The sequence below is a fragment of the Cordyceps fumosorosea genome (assembly GCF_001636725.1).
Source record: "Cordyceps fumosorosea ARSEF 2679 chromosome Unknown scaffold_32, whole genome shotgun sequence".
NCBI lineage: Eukaryota > Fungi > Ascomycota > Sordariomycetes > Hypocreales > Cordycipitaceae > Cordyceps > Cordyceps fumosorosea.
The window spans coordinates 85,874-108,823 of NW_017387332.1; the positions used below are offsets into that span (position 1 = coordinate 85,874).

The 22,950-nt window shown below is 54.8% G+C and overlaps 3 protein-coding genes across 3 annotated transcripts; all 3 read right to left on the reverse strand.

Moving 5' to 3' along the window:
- Positions 1 to 31: 31 nt before the first annotated feature.
- ISF_08570 (Fatty acid hydroxylase) lies at positions 32 to 1,117 on the reverse strand (the record flags this gene model as incomplete). The annotated part of the gene is made up of 1 exon (XM_018852173.1): positions 32 to 1,117. One exon carries the CDS (start codon positions 1,115 to 1,117, stop codon positions 32 to 34), a length of 1,086 nt encoding a protein of 361 aa, XP_018700637.1.
- Positions 1,118 to 3,391: 2,274 nt separating this feature from the next.
- On the reverse strand, positions 3,392 to 8,364 carry ISF_08571 (WD domain, G-beta repeat protein; the record flags this gene model as incomplete). The annotated part of the gene is made up of 4 exons (XM_018852174.1): positions 3,392 to 7,337; positions 7,396 to 7,707; positions 7,761 to 7,887; positions 7,941 to 8,364. The coding sequence occupies 4 exons, from the start codon at positions 8,362 to 8,364 to the stop codon at positions 3,392 to 3,394; spliced, it is 4,809 nt and encodes a 1,602-aa protein (XP_018700638.1).
- Positions 8,365 to 18,175: 9,811 nt separating this feature from the next.
- Positions 18,176 to 18,694, reverse strand: ISF_08572 (hypothetical protein; the record flags this gene model as incomplete). The annotated part of the gene is made up of 1 exon (XM_018852175.1): positions 18,176 to 18,694. The coding sequence occupies one exon, from the start codon at positions 18,692 to 18,694 to the stop codon at positions 18,176 to 18,178; it is 519 nt and encodes a 172-aa protein (XP_018700639.1).
- Positions 18,695 to 22,950: the final 4,256 nt, after the last annotated feature.

Consider the following 22,950-nt stretch of genomic DNA (forward strand, 5'->3'; position numbering starts at 1 on the left):
ATCTGATCATGTCCCAGCCCAGCCGCACCCCTTAAAACAACGGAAACGAGGCAATGTCCTCATAATTCACATTCGTCTCCTGGCACTCGATCCTCGCCGCACACGTCCCAAACACCCTATCCCACACCCGCGACTGCTTCCCGTAATTATGACTGTTCTTCCACCCCGTCCTGTGATGCAAGTCATGATCCTCCAGCGCCAGTTCCACCCCCAAATACCCCAACAACCCCGAAATCGGCGACGCCGCGTACAGGTGCACCCGCAGCCCCGAGTGGCCCAGCAGCTCCGTGAACCACACGTACATGTGACACATCCAGAACGCGTAGAAGCCCATCTCCAACCCGATCAACTTCATCGAGTAAAACGCCAGCGCGGGGATCACCGCAATGTCAAACGCCTCCTGCTCCGCGTCCGCGAAGATGGTCAGCAGCGCGTTCGGGTGCTTGGTCAGGTGGTGCGTCCGGTGAAACTTCCACAGCGCGGGAACCTCGTGCATCAGCCGGTGGTACCAGTAGAACCAAAAGTCCGTCACGATCGGGTACGCCGCCGCCTGCACCGGCAGCCACCACCAGTCCGGGGAGTCCGCCGGCGGGCCGCGGTCCGCCCGGTAGGCGAGCAGGATGAGCACGGCCGGGCGGAACGTGATGGCGAGCAGCAGCGAGGAGGCGACCTTGCCGACGGTCGCGTCCGGCACGTCATCGCGCGCGTGCGCGTCGCCGTCCAGGTACCCGTGGCGCCGGCCCACACGCCGCAGCATCCGCAGCTCGTGCACGCCAAACGCCGTCACCGCCAGCGCGTAGTACGCGTAGGCGACGGGCAGCGGGAGGTTGAGGCCCGTGAGGTTGAACCAGGCCTGGTGGGCGAGGAGCGGCACGGCGCCCCAGAAGATCACGAACGCGTTGAGCTGCCAGTTGGGGAGGTGCGGCACGGGTGTGTTTTTGGGGTGCACCGGCGCGGGAGGCAGGGAGAGGTCCGACTGGTGGATGTCGAGGAAGCCGAAGAGGTGGTGCGCGAGGGTCCAGCCGTCCTTTTTGGGGTCCAGGCGCCAGGTCGACTTGATGGAGTCTTTGGGGTTGCGCCTTGTTGTTGTTGTCGTTGTCGTCGTGGTGGTGGCCATGGTGCGTGCAGATGTGGAAGAAGAAGAATTGGATGACAAGTTGGAGGACAAGTGGCGAGTTGATGGGCTCGGGGGGCCAAGGAGACTTATACCACCAAGACACCCTACCCAGCTGTGGCGGACAGACGACCTTATTTATAACCAATTTGCAGTACATCAGCTTGCGCTAGGGCTTCCTCTCCTCTCTTCTCCACAGACAACCCCTTGCTCAGTCTACATAGCTTGCATTAGACCAAAGTCCACTCTCCCAAACAGTTGCAGCCTGAAGGGCTGGTTAGGGGCAGTTAGTTGCGGTGATCGCTCACATGTGATGTGGACTCGGCAGTTTCCCCGCCTTTTGTACTCAACTAACCGTAACCAATAATTACTAACAAACCACTGCCACGAGTTAGAGTCGACCCAACAAAAGGCACTGCCTAATCATAACGGCCGTAGTCGTGGACGTTTCCGCGCGCACCGACACGTGGGGGCTCGTCCCCTCGTTGCTGTCCAGCATCTGACTCAGGCACGAAAGAAAAGCATGTACATAAAGTTTATCCTTTAAACTGTAAGAATCCCAAAGATGTTGCAATGCATTTATCGTTGCCTACTATTGTCTGACAGTTCACAGGGACAGTCGGCGCCCTCCAGACAGTAGTTACCGCGCGACTAACACGTTCCCCAGCATCACTGTATTTTAACAACAAACACAATATGCAAACTCTACAAAAAAGACAAAGGGCGTTATTTCCATGTGATTGTGGAACAGGGTACGCCAACTCCACCCCTCTCTATGTCCACTCCATGTTCAGGTAATCAATCCACGGAGCCTCCCGGACTCGTCGGGCTGAGGCTACCCGTCAGAGCCAACATCACCTGATGTCTTCATCTCCACGAATGCATCCAACAGCCCCTAGAAATGATTGGAGGATGCACGGCTTGCGTAGTTTATTCAATACCTGATACTCTGAAGCATTTGTGCGTCAGCGATGGCTGCATGATACCCACGAGCTCCTCTCCCCGGACCGTAGGAGCCCCCGACTCCGCTCCTACACCAAACAACTCCAACGTCATATCCTGTCCGTGTTCCTGAGTACTTGGAAAGGTGGGGGCTCTGATTGATACAATGAGCAAGCATTTGCTACCGTATAAAGGAATATTCATGATGAAAGGAGGCACATGTAAATAATCACACGTGTAAGCTTGCGTGTCATACACACATACCTTCACGTTCGGATGCAGCGGCCCTCGGCGCAAAGCTCACTTCTCAACAATTTTGAATACTATGGGAATCGTCCATCATTCTTCATACCGTCACCGTATCTTGCCAACTTGGACGTTGCCCAAGCTTGGTCACTCACTTCGCCCACATAGCCCGGAGAAGCACGTTCGCTTGGTTCGTCGAGGGACGAACCTCAACCTCACCCACCACACCTGGCATGAAAGTGGCAAGACACGCAGGCAGGGCAAGAGTTCACTTAGGGTAGGGGTGATGCCTTCGTCGCGCTCTTCTCAAATACTCGACTGAGCTCCAGTAAACCACGCTCAGCCCTTTTGGATGGAGGAAGCTGAGGCCGCTCTACACCTCCACCACCAGTGCACACATGTGATTGCGTCCGACAGCAATGCTCCGTCTGTAAGCTGACTGCCGTTCTTTGATCCCGATTTAGTTTTCCCTGTGCCTCGCTTTCATTCGCTGGGTCGTGTCAGTGGCACCAACCCTGACTCACCTCTACCGGAAATGGACATGGATGCTGCAGCCCGACAACAGTGATCATCATGGCATGCCTCAGACGCAAAGACACAACTTGGTAAAGAGACATTCAACCTCACACGCGGCAAAAGATAGGTTTGATAGCTTCATCGTCTGAAATTGTAATAATTCACCCCGACTATCCGGTACAAGGTGCCGCGAGGCAGCATTGTAAATAAGAGAAGAGTATACGAAAAAGAAAATCCATGACACCAGGCTGATCATTTGCTTCGCCCGTCAGTCACCTTCACCAGCCCCGTCGGCGCCACCCTTCATCATCGTAGCAGTGCGTGCCAACTTGTGACCCGCGGACAGGACGAGAGCTTGGGTAGCGCGCGCCAGGGATGCAAAATTGTTGTTGAAAGGGGTGAGAATAAGCACAACAGAAATAATATAAAATGCGAAAAAAAGGTATCGTGTGGCCATCGAGGTGCCAAAGAGAGTCAAGAAGACCAAGGAAATAACCATACAGAACTGATAAAAAAAAGAAAAAGAACCTCCCACCGAAACCGTGTTCCGTAAGTCATCACAGCACAGCTCTCCTAAATCATCTCGCTACGGTCGAGGCCTGTCGACATGTGCTTGCCTTTCTTGTCAATTGGCGACCGAATGACGTCCCGGTCGTACAGGACAGGAGGCGGCGCCAGGATGGGCTTGCTCTGGTGATGCGATGACGAGCAGCCGCTCATCATCTCCATCGCGGCAGACGGCGGGGGGTATGTATTCTTGCGGCTGCGGCTACGGCGCTCCGAACCCCGTGCGCTGCGGCCCGAGATACTCCCCTCGCCGCCAACGCTTCGTCCACGGTTGTGGCCGCGCGATGGTGGCGGTACGGGCGGCGACAGCACCGGCACCATGTGGTCGTTCGGTGCGGCGACTTGCGGCTGCTCGTCATCATCCATTACAATCTCAATCATGCCAGAGCCAACTGCTCCGCCAGCGCCATACGTCGGCTTTGTATGCGGCAGAGGCGCGGGAGGAGGTGGTGGCGGCTTTGCCAAGTGTTGAAGCTCCTTCAGCATCGGCGGCAGCATTACGGGAGCTGGCGGCGGCGGCGGTGGAACAGGCTCCTCGTTGGATCGGCGACGCTCACCACTTTGCACGACGGCATCAATGTTAGCGATACCGCCGAAGCTCATCTTTCTGCGAGACTGTGGTAGGTCTTCCGGGATTGGCGCCGACATGCTTCGTGGAATCATCGGCCGTACTGGTGGCTGATACACGGTCGATGGCAGCAGTGTCAGGCTTGGTGCCTGGTCCTGGGCAGCTGGCTTCACTTCCTTCGCCTCCTTGGTCGGTAGGGACGGGACAGGCGGGACGTTGCTGTTGGACATCCCGTTGGCAAGGATCAGTCGCATGGCTTTTGGTGTCGCTGGAAGACCAATCATCGGGCTTGTCCCACGAGCATACATGTTCTTCGGGGGGTCTGTTGCACTTCTAGGGGGCAGGCCCTCGGCCAGTGGCTTTGGTTCGGATGTCTCAACTGCAACGCGTTCGGGATTCGGCAGGGCCGCGTACTCGTCGGGATGTACAATTCCCGGGGTATGGGCTCGCTTTGCCAGTGACTTCCGCCGCTCTTCCAGTTCGCGGGCCGCCTGCTCCTTTCGCTTCAGTCTTTCGTCCTTGAATTGGCGTAGATCGCCGACATGGTCAGTTGACGCAGCTCGCGATCGTTGGTTGACTGGTGGATTATCCTCCAGCACATCAGGGATGATGAAATTCTTCCGTCTTGATTCCGACGCCTCTCTTCTGGCCGTGGTTGGCGAGTTCACACCCTGGCTGACACTTCGGCCGTGTTTTGCCCGGAAGGCCTCCTGCTCCTCGATGGCGCGCTTCAGGTCTTCCTCGTCTTCGGAACCTTGCAGATGCAAGGCGGTTGCTGACAATGGAATGGGCGATGCGGGCGATAGTGCCTTGAAACTCTCTCTTCCTTGGCTTCGTCCGCGCGCCTCCAGAGCCGAGGGTTGTCGCTTTCTGTCGGGGCTACGACCTTTGCTACCCCGACTGGATGTGCGGCTTGAGCCCTTGGCTCTAGTCTTGGCTGATCTTCTAGAAGTGGTAGATTCTCCTGCATCGATAAATTTCTGTGCAGTCAGATTGGCCAAGTCCTCGGGAGACATGGGGATCGGAGATGTTGGAGATCGCTTCGGTTTGACCCAGCTCCTAACTGGCGCACGCCCGCGATCCTCCGATTGCTCTCTAGATCTATCCCGTCTCTCGACGCTGCCCTGGCGGTTCCTCGAGCTCTCGCGCGGTCGTTCCTTGCTATGGCCCCCGCTTCGACTTCGGCCGGGGTAGTTTTTGGCGGCTTCAAGGCTGTGAATATAGTCGTCTCTCTGTCGGCCATGTCTGTAGCTTCGACCTGCACTAGAGTTTGAAGTAATAGAGCTAGCAACAGATCCTGGACCGCGGCGCCGCGTTGGCCAGTGAAACCGAGCTGACGAAGTGCCCGACTGTTGTGGGGATATAGGATCGTTCATTGGCTGCGAACCGAGGCTATGCAGCTCCATGAGCTTACCGTTGGGGATTCTGTTTCTTGAGCCATTACGCACGTTGCTCTTGCTTTCTTGCATCCGTGCCATGACATTTGAATCCGGCGAAGGGGGTCGCTCGCCGACTGGCCGGTCTACAAGGCGCGAAAATTGGTCGCGCATCATCATAGGGCTAGCTGTGGAGGCACGCGCAAGCGAAGTGCCAGCGGTAAAGTTATCATAGTCAGCAGATGCCATCCGTGAGTGTCCGCTGTGCCCAGGTTTCTTGGTCTCGCGCGCTAAAGAGTCGCGGTTGATGTCGCTGGGAGCCTCGCCGATAGATGGAAGACGACCGCGACTCGTCAAAGAACCAGCGGGTCTTGCAGAGGTAGGCGTGTTGAAGCGACTGTTGCTAGATGGGCGTAGGAATGCCGTCGCGGCTTCGTACGATCCACCTGGGGAAATGGCAGAGTCTGCAATTGGTGTCACGCCCGCAGCAATAGGCGTCTGGCCGTCATCCATGTTGGCATAGAACTTGGCTTTGTGATTTGGATCTCCAAAGGAAGTGATGAGCTTGAGTGCCGATGACTTGGCAACGCTTCGCTGAGGACCACGCTGGATTCCTGGGGGCGACAACGGTGGGCTGAGAACTTCAGGGATGCTGGGCGTGATACTCTGAAAGTTGAGCTGAACTGCAGATGGCGATCTCCATGGCTCGCTGGATTCCTGATCCGTGCAAGCAAAACATCGGATCGCTAGCTGCTGCTGGTGGTGTTGAACAGCCCATTCACCCCACTTCCTGATGATGGCTGCTTGACGCTCCCATACACCAGGAAATGTTAGGCAAGTCAGAAGCAACGCTTCCATGTATCGCTTATGCGATATATAGACTTCAATGGCGTCGTTGCGCTCGCCCATGCCAAGCATGATGGTAACAGCGACGTGGATCTCGCCGCTCTCAAGTAGTCGCCGCACGTATACCTGGCCAATCTTTTGTTGGCCAGCGGCGCTACCAATGCCGCTGAGAGCAAACAACATCCAATCGGAAGAAGTCATGTCTCTGGCGCTGTCAGCCATAATATCGGTGTCCATCTCGCCAAGCCATTTTGACAGAAGGATTCGGCTTGAAGATCCACTCGGGTGCCGTTGCATTTCATCGCGGATGAGATCGTCGACATCAGAGTGCCAGCCAAAGATGGTGCTAAGCATCTGTCTTCTCAAATCGTCATTGGTCAGACGCGAATTATCGGCACTCATGGGATGCTTATACGGAATATCGCTAAGTCGCGACCTTGTAAATTTGAACAAATCGTGAACCTTGTTCTCATCTGGGCTTCGTGGGACTTCGTGGCGCAACCGAGAAGGACGCTGCCGAGAGCGTGAAGACGTTACGCTTGTGCTCCCAAGAGAGTAACCCATAGAATAGCTATCGATATCCGGTTGGCGACCTATAGTGGAAGACTTGAGCGAGGTTCCAGTTGAGATGTACGTGTTCTGCGATCGAACCGACGAGGTGGGATGGCGGCCAGGTGTACGGGATCCAGGGGAAGCGAGAGAAGAACGCGATTGCGACGACGACAAGCCACTTCTGCTGGAAACTGGGCTAGCTGATTCGTACGTCTCGTTGCCGGAGTCGGGATGTGCTTGACCGCGGGCAATGCGTGCAAACGGTGACAGGTGGTCTTCATCGCTCTCCGAAACATTCATTTCCAAGGGGATGGAACTCATGGAGCTCTCGGATTCTGAAGTATGGATAGTGGTTGCGGAATGAACGGATTGGTTAGCAATCTCTTCGATTGAATTTGGTGGCGAAGGCGGCAGGTGGCTTGTAGGATGCTGGACGTTGGCCACCATGATCGCTGGCGAGTTGAGATCGAACTGTTGCACGGTACCGTTGGGGCCGACCGTGAAGAGGCTCGCGCCAGGTCCATAGAGTGCCATACCCCTGACGTGCTCAAGTGTCGGAATGGAGTCAAAGGTGACGTGCTTTGTGCGGACATCCCAAGAAAGGGTTTCGCTGTGTTCGGTCAGTATGGTTCGAGCGACGCTACACAAGGGGAGTTTTCAAAGCATACCTGTCGGAGAACTGAATGACGCGCCCGTTCTTGGACCATCCCATCCAGTTGGATCCTTTGTCGATGGCTTCTGCCTTGCGCAGAATTCGGACAACTTTGGCGGGTTCTTCAATGCTGTACGCCTTTGTGACACTCCAAACCCGTAAGTCGCCGTCGTGTTTCTGCACAGCAAGCATCTCCGATTTTTGCCGAGACGATGACGCATGCCAGGAAAGACCGATAACAGGCGACGGTGCTCTAGATGTCGTCAAGTTATGCATGATGGTAAATCGGGGCTGGATTCGAGCAATAAGAAGCGTGCCAGTTTGAAAGCTACGTCATGTCAGCGTGAGGCCAATTTCGAGGCACAAAACAGGGTCGCATACCCAATCGCAAAAGTCAGACAGTCTTGCGATGGCGCCAGGGCCGTTATTGCCGTTTGCTCCAATGTCTTTGACCTCATGTGCTCGGAAGTAGCAATCTCGAATACGGTAACCGAGCCGTGGCTGTCGCCTGTAGAATTTGTTAGCTCAAAAATGGTCTGCGTGAGAATCGCTGGTGCGTACCGAATGCCAAGTTGCCATTGCGCATCCAGGTGATGGCGGTGATTTGACAATCTGCGACTGCGGTGAAGTTCTTGAGCATTTCGCCCGTCATCAAGTCCCAGATGATCATCCTTCTGCTGCTGTCATAACTGGCGGCTATGCGTCCTCCACCGTATTGGCTGTGGTTGTCGATGGCGAGCAGCAAAACTTCATGTTGATGGCCGGTAAATCGGCGCTCGATGGTCAGGGAATCGTGGTGGCAGCAGACGACGGAGGAGCCTTGGACATAGAGGAACATCGATGCCGTGGCGCCGCAGGGATCGAAATACTTGAGGTCTTGTAAGGAAGGCATGGCTGAATCGTGTGCATTTCGCCCTCGCGCGGTAGACGATCGCTCCGAGGCTCGTGAAATGGCATGGCCTTGTGAAGAAGCCGGGGCAGACATGGTGACCGGTCGGATCAAATAGTCTTAGAAAGTCAGGCTCGCGTGATATTGTGTAGCGTGGGGATTGGCGTCGGCGTTTGGAGGCGTGATTTCTGCGACCGAGTCCGATGCCCTGCAGGAGGGACGGTTCGCAGCAGGCGTCCTGCAGTGAATCGCCGTCACAGGCTCGGTGCGGTAGACAATTGCGCGGGACGGCAAGCACACCGTTCCACGCTGGTATCCGTGGATCAGAGCCTCTGTGCCTCGTAGCGAGAGCGCAGGAGGCGACGACCCACGAACGAGGCTTATATCGATGTGAATTTCGGTTCCGGTGTCGGGCTGGGTCGCAGATTACATGGAGGCGCTGGTCGAAGAAGCATTAGTACCGTCGCAAAAGGCGGTTGCAGCGTGAGTTATGGGACGCTCGAATTGCCGACATGTGACAATTCGGACGCGAAGAGGCTTTGTGCGACAGGAGATGTTGGGTAGTGAATACATAGAGTGACGATGCCGCTACAAGACGGATGTGACTCGAGGCTCGCTGGGCCGATGGGGGAGCGATGACGAAGAAGAGAAAAGGAAACTTGACAATTGGCAAAAATAAAAATAAAAAGACTCGTCAAAGGAAAGGGGCAAAAGGCTCGAACAAATGGAGCAAAACAAGGCAGACTGGATGCGGCCTGATGTAAGTAGCCGCAGACAGAGAAAGAGAGACAGGTGGTGCGGAGTGGGTCGGGCGCTTGTAGATGAGGGGATACGCAAAGGGCTGGCGGTTGGAGGAGGAGGGAGTGCGACTTACTCGGACCCAGGGGGGCGGTGGCGTGTTCTGCGAACAAAGAGGTTGCGACAGTCGCACAGCAGGATGCGGTCAAACCTAGATCTGGTTGTTGTAGAAAGGTAAGAAAAGGGGATACTAGATGGTCGAAGAGAAAATGTGTGTCCAGGTGAGGGTGAGGATGCAGAATGCGAGTGCGGTGGGCTGGGGACGTAAATGTGCAGCACAGCGGAGTGCCGGCCAGCATGGAGAGGGACTGGGAAGAGGAACAGCAAAAACAAAGGTGGACGGACAGACGAACACAAGCACAACGCAGCACGCAGCACAAGCAAGACACGCACCAGCGCCCGGTATCAGTCAGCCAGCACAAGCAAGGCAACACCTGTGTAGACGTGTGCTTGGTCGACTTCTAGTTGAGAGACGGTCTGCTAGCAGGGGTCTGGCGATGGAGAAGGAGCCCGTGGTGAGAGGTTGCCGGGGTCGAGAGAGACTGGGGCCGTGTCGGGGCCCTCTTTGGGCTCTTGGGGGGGGGGGGGAAGTGGCGCGATGGACTGTAAGTGGTTGACGGCTGAGGGCTGTATAAAATTAGAGCTGTTGGGGCGGTTTCGAGAGCATCAGTAAGTACTCCATACAGCCTCAAGAAAAGAGAAAAGATCAAGTCCGAGGCCCCTATCCACAGTCGGCCGTGTCCTTGTATATTGTATGCATGCTTGGTTTGCCGCATGAGGCAGGAAAAAGAGAGAGTGAGGTAGGCTGGGAGGGCGGCGAGACAAAGCCACAAAGTCGGTTGAAGCACCGGCGGATTAGATGCGTTGGCAGGCGAATTGCGCGGCGCAATTCGTTACTTTTGGCCAGCTGATGCTGTTGAATGCCGTCATACGAGTACCTGGTCTGGACAGGAGTTGGCCAGCACAGTGCAGGGCTCCCATGACTAGCTCCGGGCTTGGTCGTCCCGCGTGGACATCAGCCCGACTATATCGGAGCCTATCAAGAGGCATGGCAGGGTCTTTGAGGCTAAGTCGATGTTACACTGCCCTTGGTTTTTTGCGATTTGGCCTGGGCCGGCTTCTCTTGACTTCATTTCGCTCAAATCCTTTTTTGTCGCTTCTCTCATCAGGCTCGTCGTTTCTCCGGTGCCTGCGTACCCTGCCTCAGATAGATTGCAACGTCGTGCTCGGGCTTTGGTAGGCTTTTGGATTTTTGCGGGGTCTGGGAGCTGGACAGCACACCAGTAGATCCGACAATTGGAGGGCTGCTTCCTTGGTGTGTTGTGTTGCATGAGCGCCACCCTTCTATATCCAGCTGCCGGCGCCGCTGCAGATGAGATGGCGGGCTGCCGTGAGGTGCTGTACGAGCCTACCTGCGCCGCTACACCAAAGCATGGAATCCGGTTGGTCTTTTTTCCCCTGGCAACCCCCTTTTTATGGCTTCTTCATCGCCATCGCCATCGTGCTTACGTGCAACACAGGCGGGGAGGGGGGGTACCTGTGTTGATAGGCGGCCGGGCGGGCGAGTTCAATTGCGTGCGTTTGCGCGTCCAAAAATAACAACAACCGTGCTGGCCTCGACAGCAACCAGCAAGGGTGGTGGGAGGAGTGCAGGCAATGCGCTAGCAGATAATTCGCTCTCTGATCTTGGCTGGGCAGGACTGCAATAGAGTCCGGCGGGGATGGGATGTGATTGCTGGCATCGTCAAGCAAGCACACGAGGTGCAACTGTGAAGGAGGAGGAGGAGAGGAGAAGGAGAAAAAAAGGTGAAGCTAGGGCACTGACTGGTTTGACTGGTCGACTTAGCGTGCAGCGAGGCTTGATGGCTGGCGGTCCAGAGTGGGCCTCCCAGGCTGGACGTGCAATGGAAGCCGTCGAGGAAGCGCCCAACTTGAGACTAGCCTCTGATTGGTGAATCTCGCTGCAGGTGTGTCTCGGCTCCCAGCCAATTGTAGCGCCCATCACACTCGTCAGCGGGACCGGGACTTGAGGGACCTTGAAATCATTACCAATATAGGCGGGGACAGGGGTCCGATCGCCCATTATCCCGCCCGCCGCTAAAATTTGTCCTGCACTTGCATGATTGAAGTTGCCAGTTAGCGCTGCCATGGGGCCGTTTTAGCGGCTCGTCCACTAACGGCGAGCCTAACACGAGCCCTGAGCCCGCTAACACGCTGGCATCCTCCTCTTTGCCTAGACATCCCAACATCATCATCTTACTATGCCAATTCATATACATGCTCCTGCACCGGGAATCACGCTCCTTCGCTCGCTTTACACGCCATTCTCCTCATTATGATCCCCTCCCTACCAGTACTTCTATCCTGTCCAGCCATTGAAATTAATTAACGCCGCAATCCCATGCCCCACCGCCCTGCGTCCAGACATCGACAAACTACTCTCCTCCAATCGTGCTTTTCTGTCTCTCGCCACCACCCAACAGCTCCGGCTTTCTTTGCATTCTTTATTTGCCTCCCATCACTAGCCCCCTCGTGTATCCAATCCGTTTCCCGTATGCCAACAATTCCTCCTGGTCTCCCTGATCTTCAACTTGCTCATCTTCGGCCCGTTCCACCTCGTTATCCAACACATTCAAGACAACCTTGGCACAATCCAAGAATCTCGATTGGTTCGGTATTCACTCTTTCGTAATTGGCAAAACACCCTCTCGGCCCTAGCCACCTCGGTGCAACAAAACTATCCAGCTTCTTTTGCTTTGACCGCCGATCCTATCGGCTTCTATTTGCATGGACGTCGCATCCTGTATTGCAGAAAATGTCTTGTTGCCTGCATCTACGGGAGCTGGGGCTTTCCAGGGCTGGCTGCCCCTCTCTCCCACGGAAACTCAATCCTCTACGCGGCCGGCTGTTGCCGCGCTGTCTCACTTGACGGCTCGTGGGCAGCGTTACCGTACGTGGAGTAGAATAGCTCAGGTAGCACCTATGGCACAGATGACCTACCTATATTCATTTTATTGCCCATAGCAGTCATTGCTTATACTTGACGATTAATGATATGCAGTTTCGGGGGGGGCATATGGACACCAACCAGGGATACATAAGTATTGACGAACTCGGCTGTCGCATTGTCGCTACGCAGTTGGCAGCTTGTCGACGAGGCTCCCTCGTGACAGACGCTCACCGAGACTTTGTCTTACACAGGTGATGTATTTCACTTCCATTCTTGGATGCAAGGCTTTTCGTTGTCAGGTTCTCAGTCTCAAAGAGTCTGCATCATCATGTAAGAAAACCATATCGAAACAAGCGCACCAGACATTACCACCCACCACCCACCACCTCCGAATCATCCTGAAGTGGTATCTGCAAGTTCGTGTTACACAACATGGTGTCCCTGTCGCCGAAAAGCCACAGACGTCCATCCGGCCATCGACCCCTCATCTCTACAAAGAGACGGGTTAGTTTCTCTAACTACGGAGTACTACGTCGATCCTGCCGTCCGTCATTAAACTGCTGGATCGCTTCGGCCTTGACTCTGTGCCGCTTCAGATCCGCGTAGATTACAAGACCGCCCGCCAGTGTACAACCTTTGCCCAATGGGTGCCCATACTTGTAACGTTCAATCCTCATGTTCGCACTCAAACCCGGGCCTTCTTCATCTTGCTCGATGAGGTTGCACAAAGGCTTTGATATGAGAGACACGGCACGTCAATGTGTGATCCAGTGTCGGAGGCAGCCTCCCCCCATACATTACTGGCCAGCCTCTCTCTTTTGTTCTTCCCTTTCAGGATGGACAACCACAGCTTACATCCCGAGCCGGCAAGGGTTTGTTCAGGCTGTCCGGAAGCCGGGATGAGACCACAAAGCCCCGCGCGGGCCTTGATGAGGAGGAGTTTTCCACCAACCCCCCATGCCATGGCGGAAGCGATTGTAACCCCATTCTCTGAACAACGGCCGCGAGGCTTGGCCGCAAAAAGAAATTATGATCAACGAACTCTTTTTTTTTTTTTCTTACCCAAAGGGCCTAACGCCGGACCGGCGCCCAAAAAGTCAAAATACTACACATCACACAGGTACTTCTTGTCAAGGTATTGGCTCCGCCGGATAGCCACGCTGAATGCCCGACATTAACGCCTCGCATTAGTTCGGCCGGTTCCCCTCGACAGCCTCCTGCCCTAGCGCGGCCTGTTTTCGCGACCGGGTGGACAATACGACATCTTCTCCTTGTCCATCACGGCAGATTTTTTCTCTCAACCTCCTCAGTGTAAGATGCAGCAGGTGGCCGTCAGGTAGCCTTGCATTCGCCAACCACCCAATGAAGATCAGTGACCGCCGCATCTTCCCAAGTTGCTGCATAGAAGAACGAGATCGCCGGGGTCGGCCTCCGGAAAGGCTCTCTCAGGTTCTCCGCACCTGCGCACTGTCCCCAGGTAATAAGCGTCTCTCCAGCATGAAGTACAAATCACGCAGTCGTGATACAGAGTACATACAATGAATGGCCTTTATTACCAGCGCCAGGCTGTCACATATCAGTCGCATGGCCAAGTTCTATAAATACAGTCTTTCCATGCTCGTTTTTCTTCTCTTGAAGTGATAACTACGGAGTAAGGCTAGTCCACTTGCAGTTTATTGTTGGATAGTTTGTGGATGGCAGGGTCAGGGTTTGTCGCGCAGCCATCTCGGATGCTTCCCCTCCACCAGCTCGAATAGTGCGAATAGTGAAGCAGTAAGTCAGCCACATGCTGCAACCGCCCACGCTAGCCATGGCATGTAATATCTCGCTCTCCTCCAGATTGACTAACTGATGGTGGTTATCGGTACTCAGTATTCTGTTTGCATTTGATCCATCGCCGAAACTGCGGTCAAGGGACAATTAGCGCTTCGATTGCCCTCTCCAAGTTACTGACTAGTACGGAGCACTGCTGACCTCTCTTGCAGATTCTCTGAACCCTAGATTGCCAAACCTGCATAGAGCGCCAGTAAGCCAAGAAAAGCATGTTCCACGTTTTTCTCGTTGGGGGCCACACTTCCTACCTGCAGCCCAATCACACCCGAACATCGGCAGCTCCGTCGTTGCAATCACATCCAGCCGTCCGGCAGGGGGGAATTCGACCGTAAAAAGCCACAATCATGCAAAGCGGTCTAAGATATTGCTGAGCGGTCAAAACAGTACTTTTTACCACCATGACAAGTATATGGCGGAAATAGTGCCGTGCTGGCACGGGATGCTCTGGGTTCCTTCCCTTCGCCAGGTCAGACTAGTTCGTATACACCGCCTACAGACGGGAAGATCTTGAACTGCCAACATTTTTACCCTCGTATGTTGAACATGCACCTCTCACCCAACCGTACGTCGTCAACAACACAGCAACGTCTTACCTAAGTGACACCGGGCTAGCTCAACGCCTGTCCGGCGGGCGCCTTCCGCGTGTGGGTTGCCAGCCTTCCTCGTTTTGTTTGCTTTTTCCTGCTTTACAATGACGCCACTGGTGGAAATGATAGAAATCCGGTGTAAGTAATGCAGACAAGGCTAATTCGTACGAATTACGGAGTGGTTTGCGGGTTCGTTGATGAGGGCACTTTTGTAACCCATGATGGGGGACATTTCGGCCAGCATGGCAGAACCCCAAAGACCCGGAGTAGCTACAGGATAGGACAACGACTTGCACTGGGCGACGTTTGCCAACAGTCAGTCATATGTCGCGATACTTTCAGAATCTCCTCCGAAATTAGCCATGAATCCATCCTTGTTTTCATTTTTTTCGATTTACACTCTCCATATTACTCATGATATGTAAGTGTTAACGCCATTTTGCAGCTATGAAGCCATAACAACCCGGCGGTTGATGACGAGAGTCTAGAATTTTGAGAAAGATTAGATAAAAAACACTTACTCTAGTCAATTGATAGTTGAATATCCTTGAAAGGTATTCAGTAAACTTCTGGCTTACTATTACATCTTCTTTGCACTCCTCCCAGTATGAGGACAAGAATTTCACACTCATACGACAGCTTCCCAGAGAATGAAAAGCCCATCAAGGAGCTGCTACTTCGAAGCAACGCCAAAAGCCTTGAGATCGGATGGAAAGAAGAAAGGTGCAAATTGCATAAGAGGTTAGGCATGCGCGACCTCTCCTCTCCGTCACATACGACGTTGGTGGCTTCTCATGAGAGGGCAATGCCGTTGCTGTCCGAACAATGACGCGACACATTCGCCAAAAGTCACGCCCCAGAGCTCTAAAACTCGATTCACGATAATGGCCTCCAAGGATGGATCTCAAAACCTGATCAAAGTCCGTGAGATTTGGCTTTTGGTAAATCGTGACGACCCGGCGCGTGCCATGCCGTAAAGGTCGTTGTCATGGCCTTAATGACTCTGACACACTGGGCTTTTCCTGACTAGAAAGCGCTTACCAAACCCGAAGGTGATACAAAACTGCTCAGTTTGTAGCTCATGGTACTAGGGAGGATCTTTGTCTGCGGCGACTCTGGCACCTCATTTGCGCGCGATTGTATCGCAAGATACACCCCCCCCGGTCCCCAGGCGAGCAAGCAAAGCATGACCAGCCGGGCGACTCCTTTACCAAGACCATGGCGAAGGTTGCGACCAAAACACGAAGGGTCCCAATTCTCCCGAGTCATCTCCCGGAGGTCCATGTCGGCGCACACGAGGCGGAATGCGGACTCGCCTGGTGGTCATGGTCTCACGCTGACAGTTGACGGCTACGAGAAGAAGCAATGACGGACTGCCTCGGAGTTTCGCGCATGCTCCTGGACCATGAGCGCGGATTTACATCAGTTTCCGCTGATCTGCCGCAGACCCAGTCGGCGTAAGCTTGGACTGTCATCACGGAAGTCCATGGATGTTTGGCCCAAGGTCTGCCCCATCGATTCACAATATGGCAACGTCACTATGCCCTCACCCATTCAGTCCCGCAGCAACTACAAGCAGAGGCCCTTGCTGAAACATTTCAAATCGGAAAAGTCCAACTGCCTTACTCGAAGCGGCCGGCAACTTTTTTGACGATTTTCTGCTACATACGCAGACGCGAGTTGGCAGAGGTAGCCGGCGAGGTGAGCAACCCCTCTCTCTGCTGGGCTTGTCCCGTCAAAAAATGCCTGCCACTGAGCGCTTTGAAGAAGAAAGCAGAAAGTGAGCGCGAAAAGAAAAATACCAGACACATTTCGTGAGTCCTTGAGGAGGAATAGGCTCTCAACGGTTTGGCCTGTGGACTGCTCATCTCCGTGTACCCGACCCTCACCGACCCCCCTTCGACGGCCCCAAGCTGCCTCGATTAAAGTAACTGCCTGAAGCAGGACTGCTGTGTAAGTCTGAACAAGGACTATGCGAGAAACGCTCCAGCCAAAAGGATTCGGGACACACGCACAAAGTGCCCTTGGTGATCGGTCCCGCGGTTCAGGATCAAGCACACGCCGGTTGCCGGCCTGCCCTGGGGGCTCGCCGTGCGCCGGTCGACATTCGTCGGGACTTTGCGTCCCCTCTTCCGCGAAACGGTAAAAGTAAAACGCCGACAGGAATAGACTCATGTGGGATGTGCTTGTTTGTCTCTGTTGTTGCCAGTTGTTCCCAGGGACTGGTCGGCGAGCAGCTAGCCGACGACGGAAACGCGCAACGAACCTTGCTTCATCCGGGCTCGGCGAGTTTCGGACCCGCCTTGAAGAGGCAACTGCACCCTCCTCTGCTGGGGTCGATGAGCGTTGCTTTCACGCGGCCGGTGCTGCAAAGCAAGACTGGGCCCGGTCGCGAGGCTGTTGGCTACGCAGGCGCCGACTTGGAGCTCGAACAGCTCCCTCACCAATCACGAGCTTGTGTCAAGCGGTGCATCAAGTATCTAGCGAGCAATAGTATCGTGTATTGGCGGGACGAGATTGCAACGCACCGAATGATGTAGCCTCCACTCCGCGACGATGTCGGTGGCGACGTGTATTTGCTGAGATGATGGGTCGGGCAAGTGCCCACACGAGCCCACGCGTAAATCCACGGTTGTATCAGAGATGGCATCTGAATATTCACGCTACAAGTCACGCTTATTGGTACTGTTGTTCGGAGAGTAACATATGGGTATTGGAAAGTACTAAGCTAAAAAGTCTATCCATAGCTGGAGACTGTGAAATAGAGGGGGTATCCGAAAACGACGCATCCAATGCGTGTATATGTGTGTGTGTGAACATGACAATAAAGCAGACCCAAATATTCCTGATTGTCGTTGACAATCCACAGTGTGCTGTACTGTTGTATTATGATGATGATGATGAGTTCAAAATAAGAAAATGCAATGCTCGCTCAGACGCTGGCTGACAGGCTAGGTAATGTCATAGAGTAAGAAATAGAAAAAGCATGTGAGTAAATGGTTATTTCCGTCCAAGGGAGATAAGAGATGAACAAGAAGAGAAGATGGGCGCCACCAGCCGAGGCAGATTGGCCTGTGATGAGGACAAGCTTCAGCTGGGGTAGGAAGAGAAAGGTTGGGGAAGGTCAAAGTGCGGCTCTGCGCAGGCCCGGGTGGCGATTGACATGTGGCAGCGAGATCCTGAATGTGAAGATGATCGATCCAGGGACGGAGTTTTTGGAGTAAATCGCCGTTGTTGTTTGGGGGGGGGGAGCAGGGGGGGGTAAAAGGCCGAATCCTCGGTCGGAATCTCCGCTGCCCTTTTGGGTTCCGACAGGTCCCGGTTCCACATGCCAAAGTGTTTGAGACCTTGATTTGGTAGTGGCCCCCACTATGGATGAGGTACCTGGTACTCTCCCGTTTGCTTCCGAACCAACGGGCGCAGGCGCTCCGAATACTTCCCTGTTGGTCGCTTGCGCCCTGCGCTTGCATGCAAGGCGGCTGCCATGACTGCTATCCGGCATTTCGCATGCGGCTTTTCATTTCGGATCAAGTAGTCGTGCAAAAGAAAGAGCCGAGATAGATGCATCGTGGTTGGCCGTGGCGGGGGGGCAGTCGTGAAATAAGCTTTCCCTGGGGGGGCGTCTGTGTGGCGTGTCCTTTTGACATGTGCTCACACCTTGTTGTTTGGTTCAGGCCTCTTTTGGGGCGTGATTGTGTTTTGCACACCCAAGCTTAGGCTCTCGGCACGCGTGCAAGCTTCACTCGTCGGCCTCGGTGATGGGAGCCATCAAGCTGCTCCGCGCCTTGCCGCTGGTGCTCTTCTTCGAGGGCACCGCCGGGCGACGGCTCTTCTGTTGTTGTCTGCGGCGCTCCTTCTCCTGCTGCACCATGCGGAGCAGGTCCTTGCGCATGTTGAGGCGTCGGCGCTGCGTCTCGAGGATCTCGGCCTCGCTGGGCGCCAGCTGGCGCGCCGGCGAGGCGAGCACCAGGCCGAGCGTGGGCGGCGAGGCGCTGCCCGCGCTGCTCGACACGCTGCGGCTGTCCTCGGCCTCGCTGCCGCTGCTGCGGTCGTCGTCCAGGAAGAGGTCGTCGTCGGAGAGGTAGGAGCTGGCGGGGGGTTCGTAGGAGGCGTCGGCGCTGCGGCCGCTGAGGGATGAGCGGCGCGGCCACGAGGGGAAGGCGCAGGATTCGTCGCGGGAGGTGACGCTGGTGTAGATGTTGATGGGGCCCGAGCCGCCGAGGCTCATGGAGCTGTATGAACCAAATGAACCGTACATGGTTGCAGGTGGTATGTGATGTGTGTGTTGTATGTCGTGTAGTTGATGTATGTGTATATATGGTGCTGGCAGAAGCCAACGGTCGGGTGTCGAGTATGATCAGTGGCGTTGGTGTTGTGTATGATCTGGGGTTCAAGTCAAGAGTCGGGATGGGAGGACGAGATATAAGAAGACTGTTGCGGCTGTCGCTTGGGTATTATGTCTTGTTTGGGGGTCGGCGGATTACCGTTCGTGAGGAAGATGAGCGGGAGCGTGGTAGGGCTTATAATAAGACACAGCCAGGAGACCGCCTCTTTGGCTTGTGCTTCTGGCTTGTGAGCCTGGGGAAGGGGGGTGTGGATAGTTCGGTTGTGGGTGGTGGTGGTGGTGACTGGGCCACGGTTGTACGGGTATTCGTACTGTTGTACGAGTAAGCACAGCCGGGGCTTATTGACTTGGGCTGTGGCAATTAAGTTACCAAGCCTGGGCCGAGGGGGGGGGGGGTTTGGCTTCCGTTGCAAGGGCCGGGGTAAGAAAGCTTGCTGGCTTGCTTGCTGGCTTGCTCGCTTGCTTGCCTGCTTGCTTCTTTTTCTTCTCTCACAAGCTGGCTGGCCTCGGTCGCGACTTTGCCCGGGTGTCGGAAGTATGGATCCGGTAAATTTGTCTTGCTCGAGCGAAATTATTCCAAGGGAATTCGGGTTCTCGAATGTCAAAGCTGCGGGCAACCTGAATGTCTACTTTGTCATGTCTTTGCCAGGTTTCGTTCCCGACCGCGGGTATTCTGCTCTGCACGGTGCCGATGAGTCAGGCTGATGTTATCGGCGGTGTTGGCAATAAGGCCGCAGTAGGCTGGCAGTAGGCTGGCAGGCTGGCAGGCTGGCAGGCTGGCAGGCTGGCACCCAAGCTGGTGGTGTCGGTGTACACACTCAGCGCTTGTGGTACCAGTGATAATAAAGGTAGAGAATGTCGTAATCAGCAATCAGTCCTCGGCAGGATGGGGGATAAGCAATATCGGCGTGTGCGAAATGGAGGGAGGATGAACGAAGGAGCTGATACACAGAAACGGCAACGTCGGACAAAAGTTACATATTGTCGTAAAAAGGACAAGTCCTGATTTCATTTCTATTAATACGTGGTACGAAAAGGTATCACCGCTTAATACAAGACAAGTACAAGACGACGGACGGACGGGGGAGCAAAGGGGAAACAAGCAGGCCCTCACGAAAACGGCGCAATGGGCGTGGCACCGACCGGGCGCAAAAGTGAATCTGCATTTTTCGGCGGTTGATTGAGCAGAGAGACAATATGACTTTGAATGGGAGGGAGGGTGTGAGTGTAGCAACCGGAACCGTATTGTTGGTGTGAAGCGCTGTTGAAGCTGCCTCTTTGGGCACCTTCTCCTTCTCGAGGGGTGTGGGTGTAGAGTAGAATCCCGCATTCGCTTGCTTCGTGAAGAATGCTGGAAAAGTCAACGAAACTTGTTACCGCCTTTGTTGCAGAGCAAAGCAAAGCAAGGCAAGGCAAGGCAAAGCGAAAAGCCAGAATACCCTGCGCCTGTACCTGTGCAGTGCCGCTGCGCAACAACCTGACCGACCTGCCGACCGCTTTTACGTACAGTACATACATACTACCTCCCTACATAGGTAGGTAGGTACCTACTTACTTACCTACATGAGGCAGGAACTGTAGGTACACCTGCAAGCCGCCTGTCGCAGCGCCATACATGAGTCGCTGCAGCGGAATGCATCTTCCCTGACCGCTCTGTCCTCTTTTCTCTTACCAAGCGCATCTCGATTGCGACTTTGTTTCTTGTAAAATTTTCTCTCATTACTCAATACCAACTACCAGCGCCATCCCCAAGGGTTTCCCTTGCTTCATCTTTAACAGGGTGTGCACGGTTGGGCACAAGCAAAAAAGAAATGTTTCGGGTGCTTCGACCTTGGTACGCGGGCGGCTTGGTTCCCCTGCAGAAACATGGAAACGGCAGACAAGGACTCCTTGCTCCCCGGTGCAGCTAGCTTATCACGATCTTCTCTCTCTCCCTACATAGCTAGTTTTTAGCAGAGGCCAAGAGCATCCGGTGGTTCGGCTCGCGTTGCTCCTGATAGTTATGTGCCAACACCACCAGCTGGGCTCCCGACACGGCGGGCTGCGACCGCAAGAGGACACAATATGCCCTTCACCGACGATCCTATGGGAATGCCCGTGTAATTATATCCCGCCGAGCCTGCCGCTGATGACGAGCCACACACGCACGCATACACACACACACCTACCTGCTTGTCCTCTCCCAGGCTGAAATGGCAAAAAGGCTGGCTGCCTGTGTGTGATGTTGGTGGCGCCAATATGTAGGCTGTGAAGCCTGGGCAGGTTATTGGCGAGCCCAGCCAGCAAGCAATAGACGAGAAGGTAGCATTCTTGCCCGTGGACGGGAACGAACGAGGCCACCACCATCCTTCACCTCGAAATGTCTCCGGCACCCGCGGAGGAAGAAGCGGAAAGGAAATAAACATCATCGCCCGGCTGATGCTTCTCTTCTCTTCACCGTTGCATACGGCTCCATGACGGGCCGGAGGGCCACGGGCCGCCGGAGAAGGGAAAAAGGATGGATATGGATGGGGGATGGAGCTTCTGCTAACGAATTTTGGGCTGGATGGCGGCATTTCTGGCACTCGCTCTCTGACGGTCAAAGATTCACCGCTCTGTCCTGTCTGTCCGAGTTGGCTGGCTGTGCACTCAACCACCACCCCCCCCCCCCCCCTAGCACACACGCCCTGGCAGAGCGCGCGCTCTCTGCAGCCACTGCCGTGACCTACTTCCGTACCTACATAACAAAGTAGGTAGATAAAGCATGACTCGACGCCCGTTGTCCTGCTTCAGCGCCCAACCCGTTCCGTTGGTACCGCCCGCAGGCTGCTTTGATGTTGTCGCTCCGATCGATGGGTGGGCTGGGCTGGCAGTTATTAGTCTAGATGGCGCGCGCGCAAAGACGGGCCGCTGTTTCGCTTTTCGCCCTGCATCATCAGAGCGCGCCGCCGTGGCTTTTGGCGGTAAGGATAAGAGGAGCGGGAGTTGAACAAGAGAGGTCAACGAGCGGGACAACTACTTGTTCAAACCAAAAAGAAAAAAAGGGAAAAAAAAAATAAAGTCAGACAAAATCCCTCGGCTGCTGAGGTTCCCGGTCTTCCGGAATGACTGGCATGGATCCCGCCGAGTTCGAGACGATTTTTCCACAGTGGTGATTGTCTAATATCCAGTCGTGCCAGTCTACCGGGATTTCCATCCTTGGTTCCCTCTTTTTTTTTTTCTTTTTTTTTTCTCCTCCCTTTGTTTACTCGTTATTTCGTACATGATCTGTCCCATCTGATAGATCGAATAGGACAAGCCTTAGCTCGGTCGAGTCAACATCATCATTTATTGAACAAAAAGGGGGACAGGCAAAAATTGGATGCGAGACGGGAAACTAGCAAGCAAGCAAGCAAGCAAAGCGACAAAAAATAGCTCCAGAAGCAATCTTGCCGTCCGTCCATCAAGGCCAACGTTTGCTCCCGTGGCAGCGTCGGGATACTGCATCCTGTCTCAGGTGGCGAGATGCGGCCGCGATACACAACAGAGAGGTACGGGGGTACGGGGGTACGGGGGTACTTGCATGTCACGTCCATCGTATCTTGCTTCTTCCCTGCGATAACCATTTGCCAGTACGGATAGTCGTTGGCATCTGGTCTTGTGCTGCCTTGGCCTGGAGATGCCGAATCAAAGATCCCTCTTCCGTCTTGGTTTATTTCAAGCGCGCCCAACGTCACGTCATGTCGTGTCTGTCGATAATTCGCCATCCAACTGCTACGCGCCGAACTCGTGACGACAGCGGTGACGACCAAGTGATAGCTACCTACCTAGATAATGGCTGCGCTGCTTTGTCACTCGTCCCGGTCATCGGCCAACCACATGCATGTGTCGGTGACGACGAGTCTGGTTGGCCAGCAAAGACGGACGTCGCATTCGCCCATCCTATCGCATCCCAAGGTGTCGCGCCGCCCAGCAGCAGGCACCGAGCCCAGCCAGCCAGCCAGCCATCCAGCCATCCAGCGTTGCCACCGCCTGTATGACTCCTTCACGTCACACGTATCGCACCCCCCCCCCGCCCTCCTATTCCCATTTGTTCACATTCAACTGCGCCTTGGGGGGAAATGGGAAAAATGGTTGAGAGGGCGCTCGCTGGCCGCTCTTTCACTAGGCTTTCCCAGGCTGGCGCGGGCTGCCGCCTTGCGGGCGGGCTG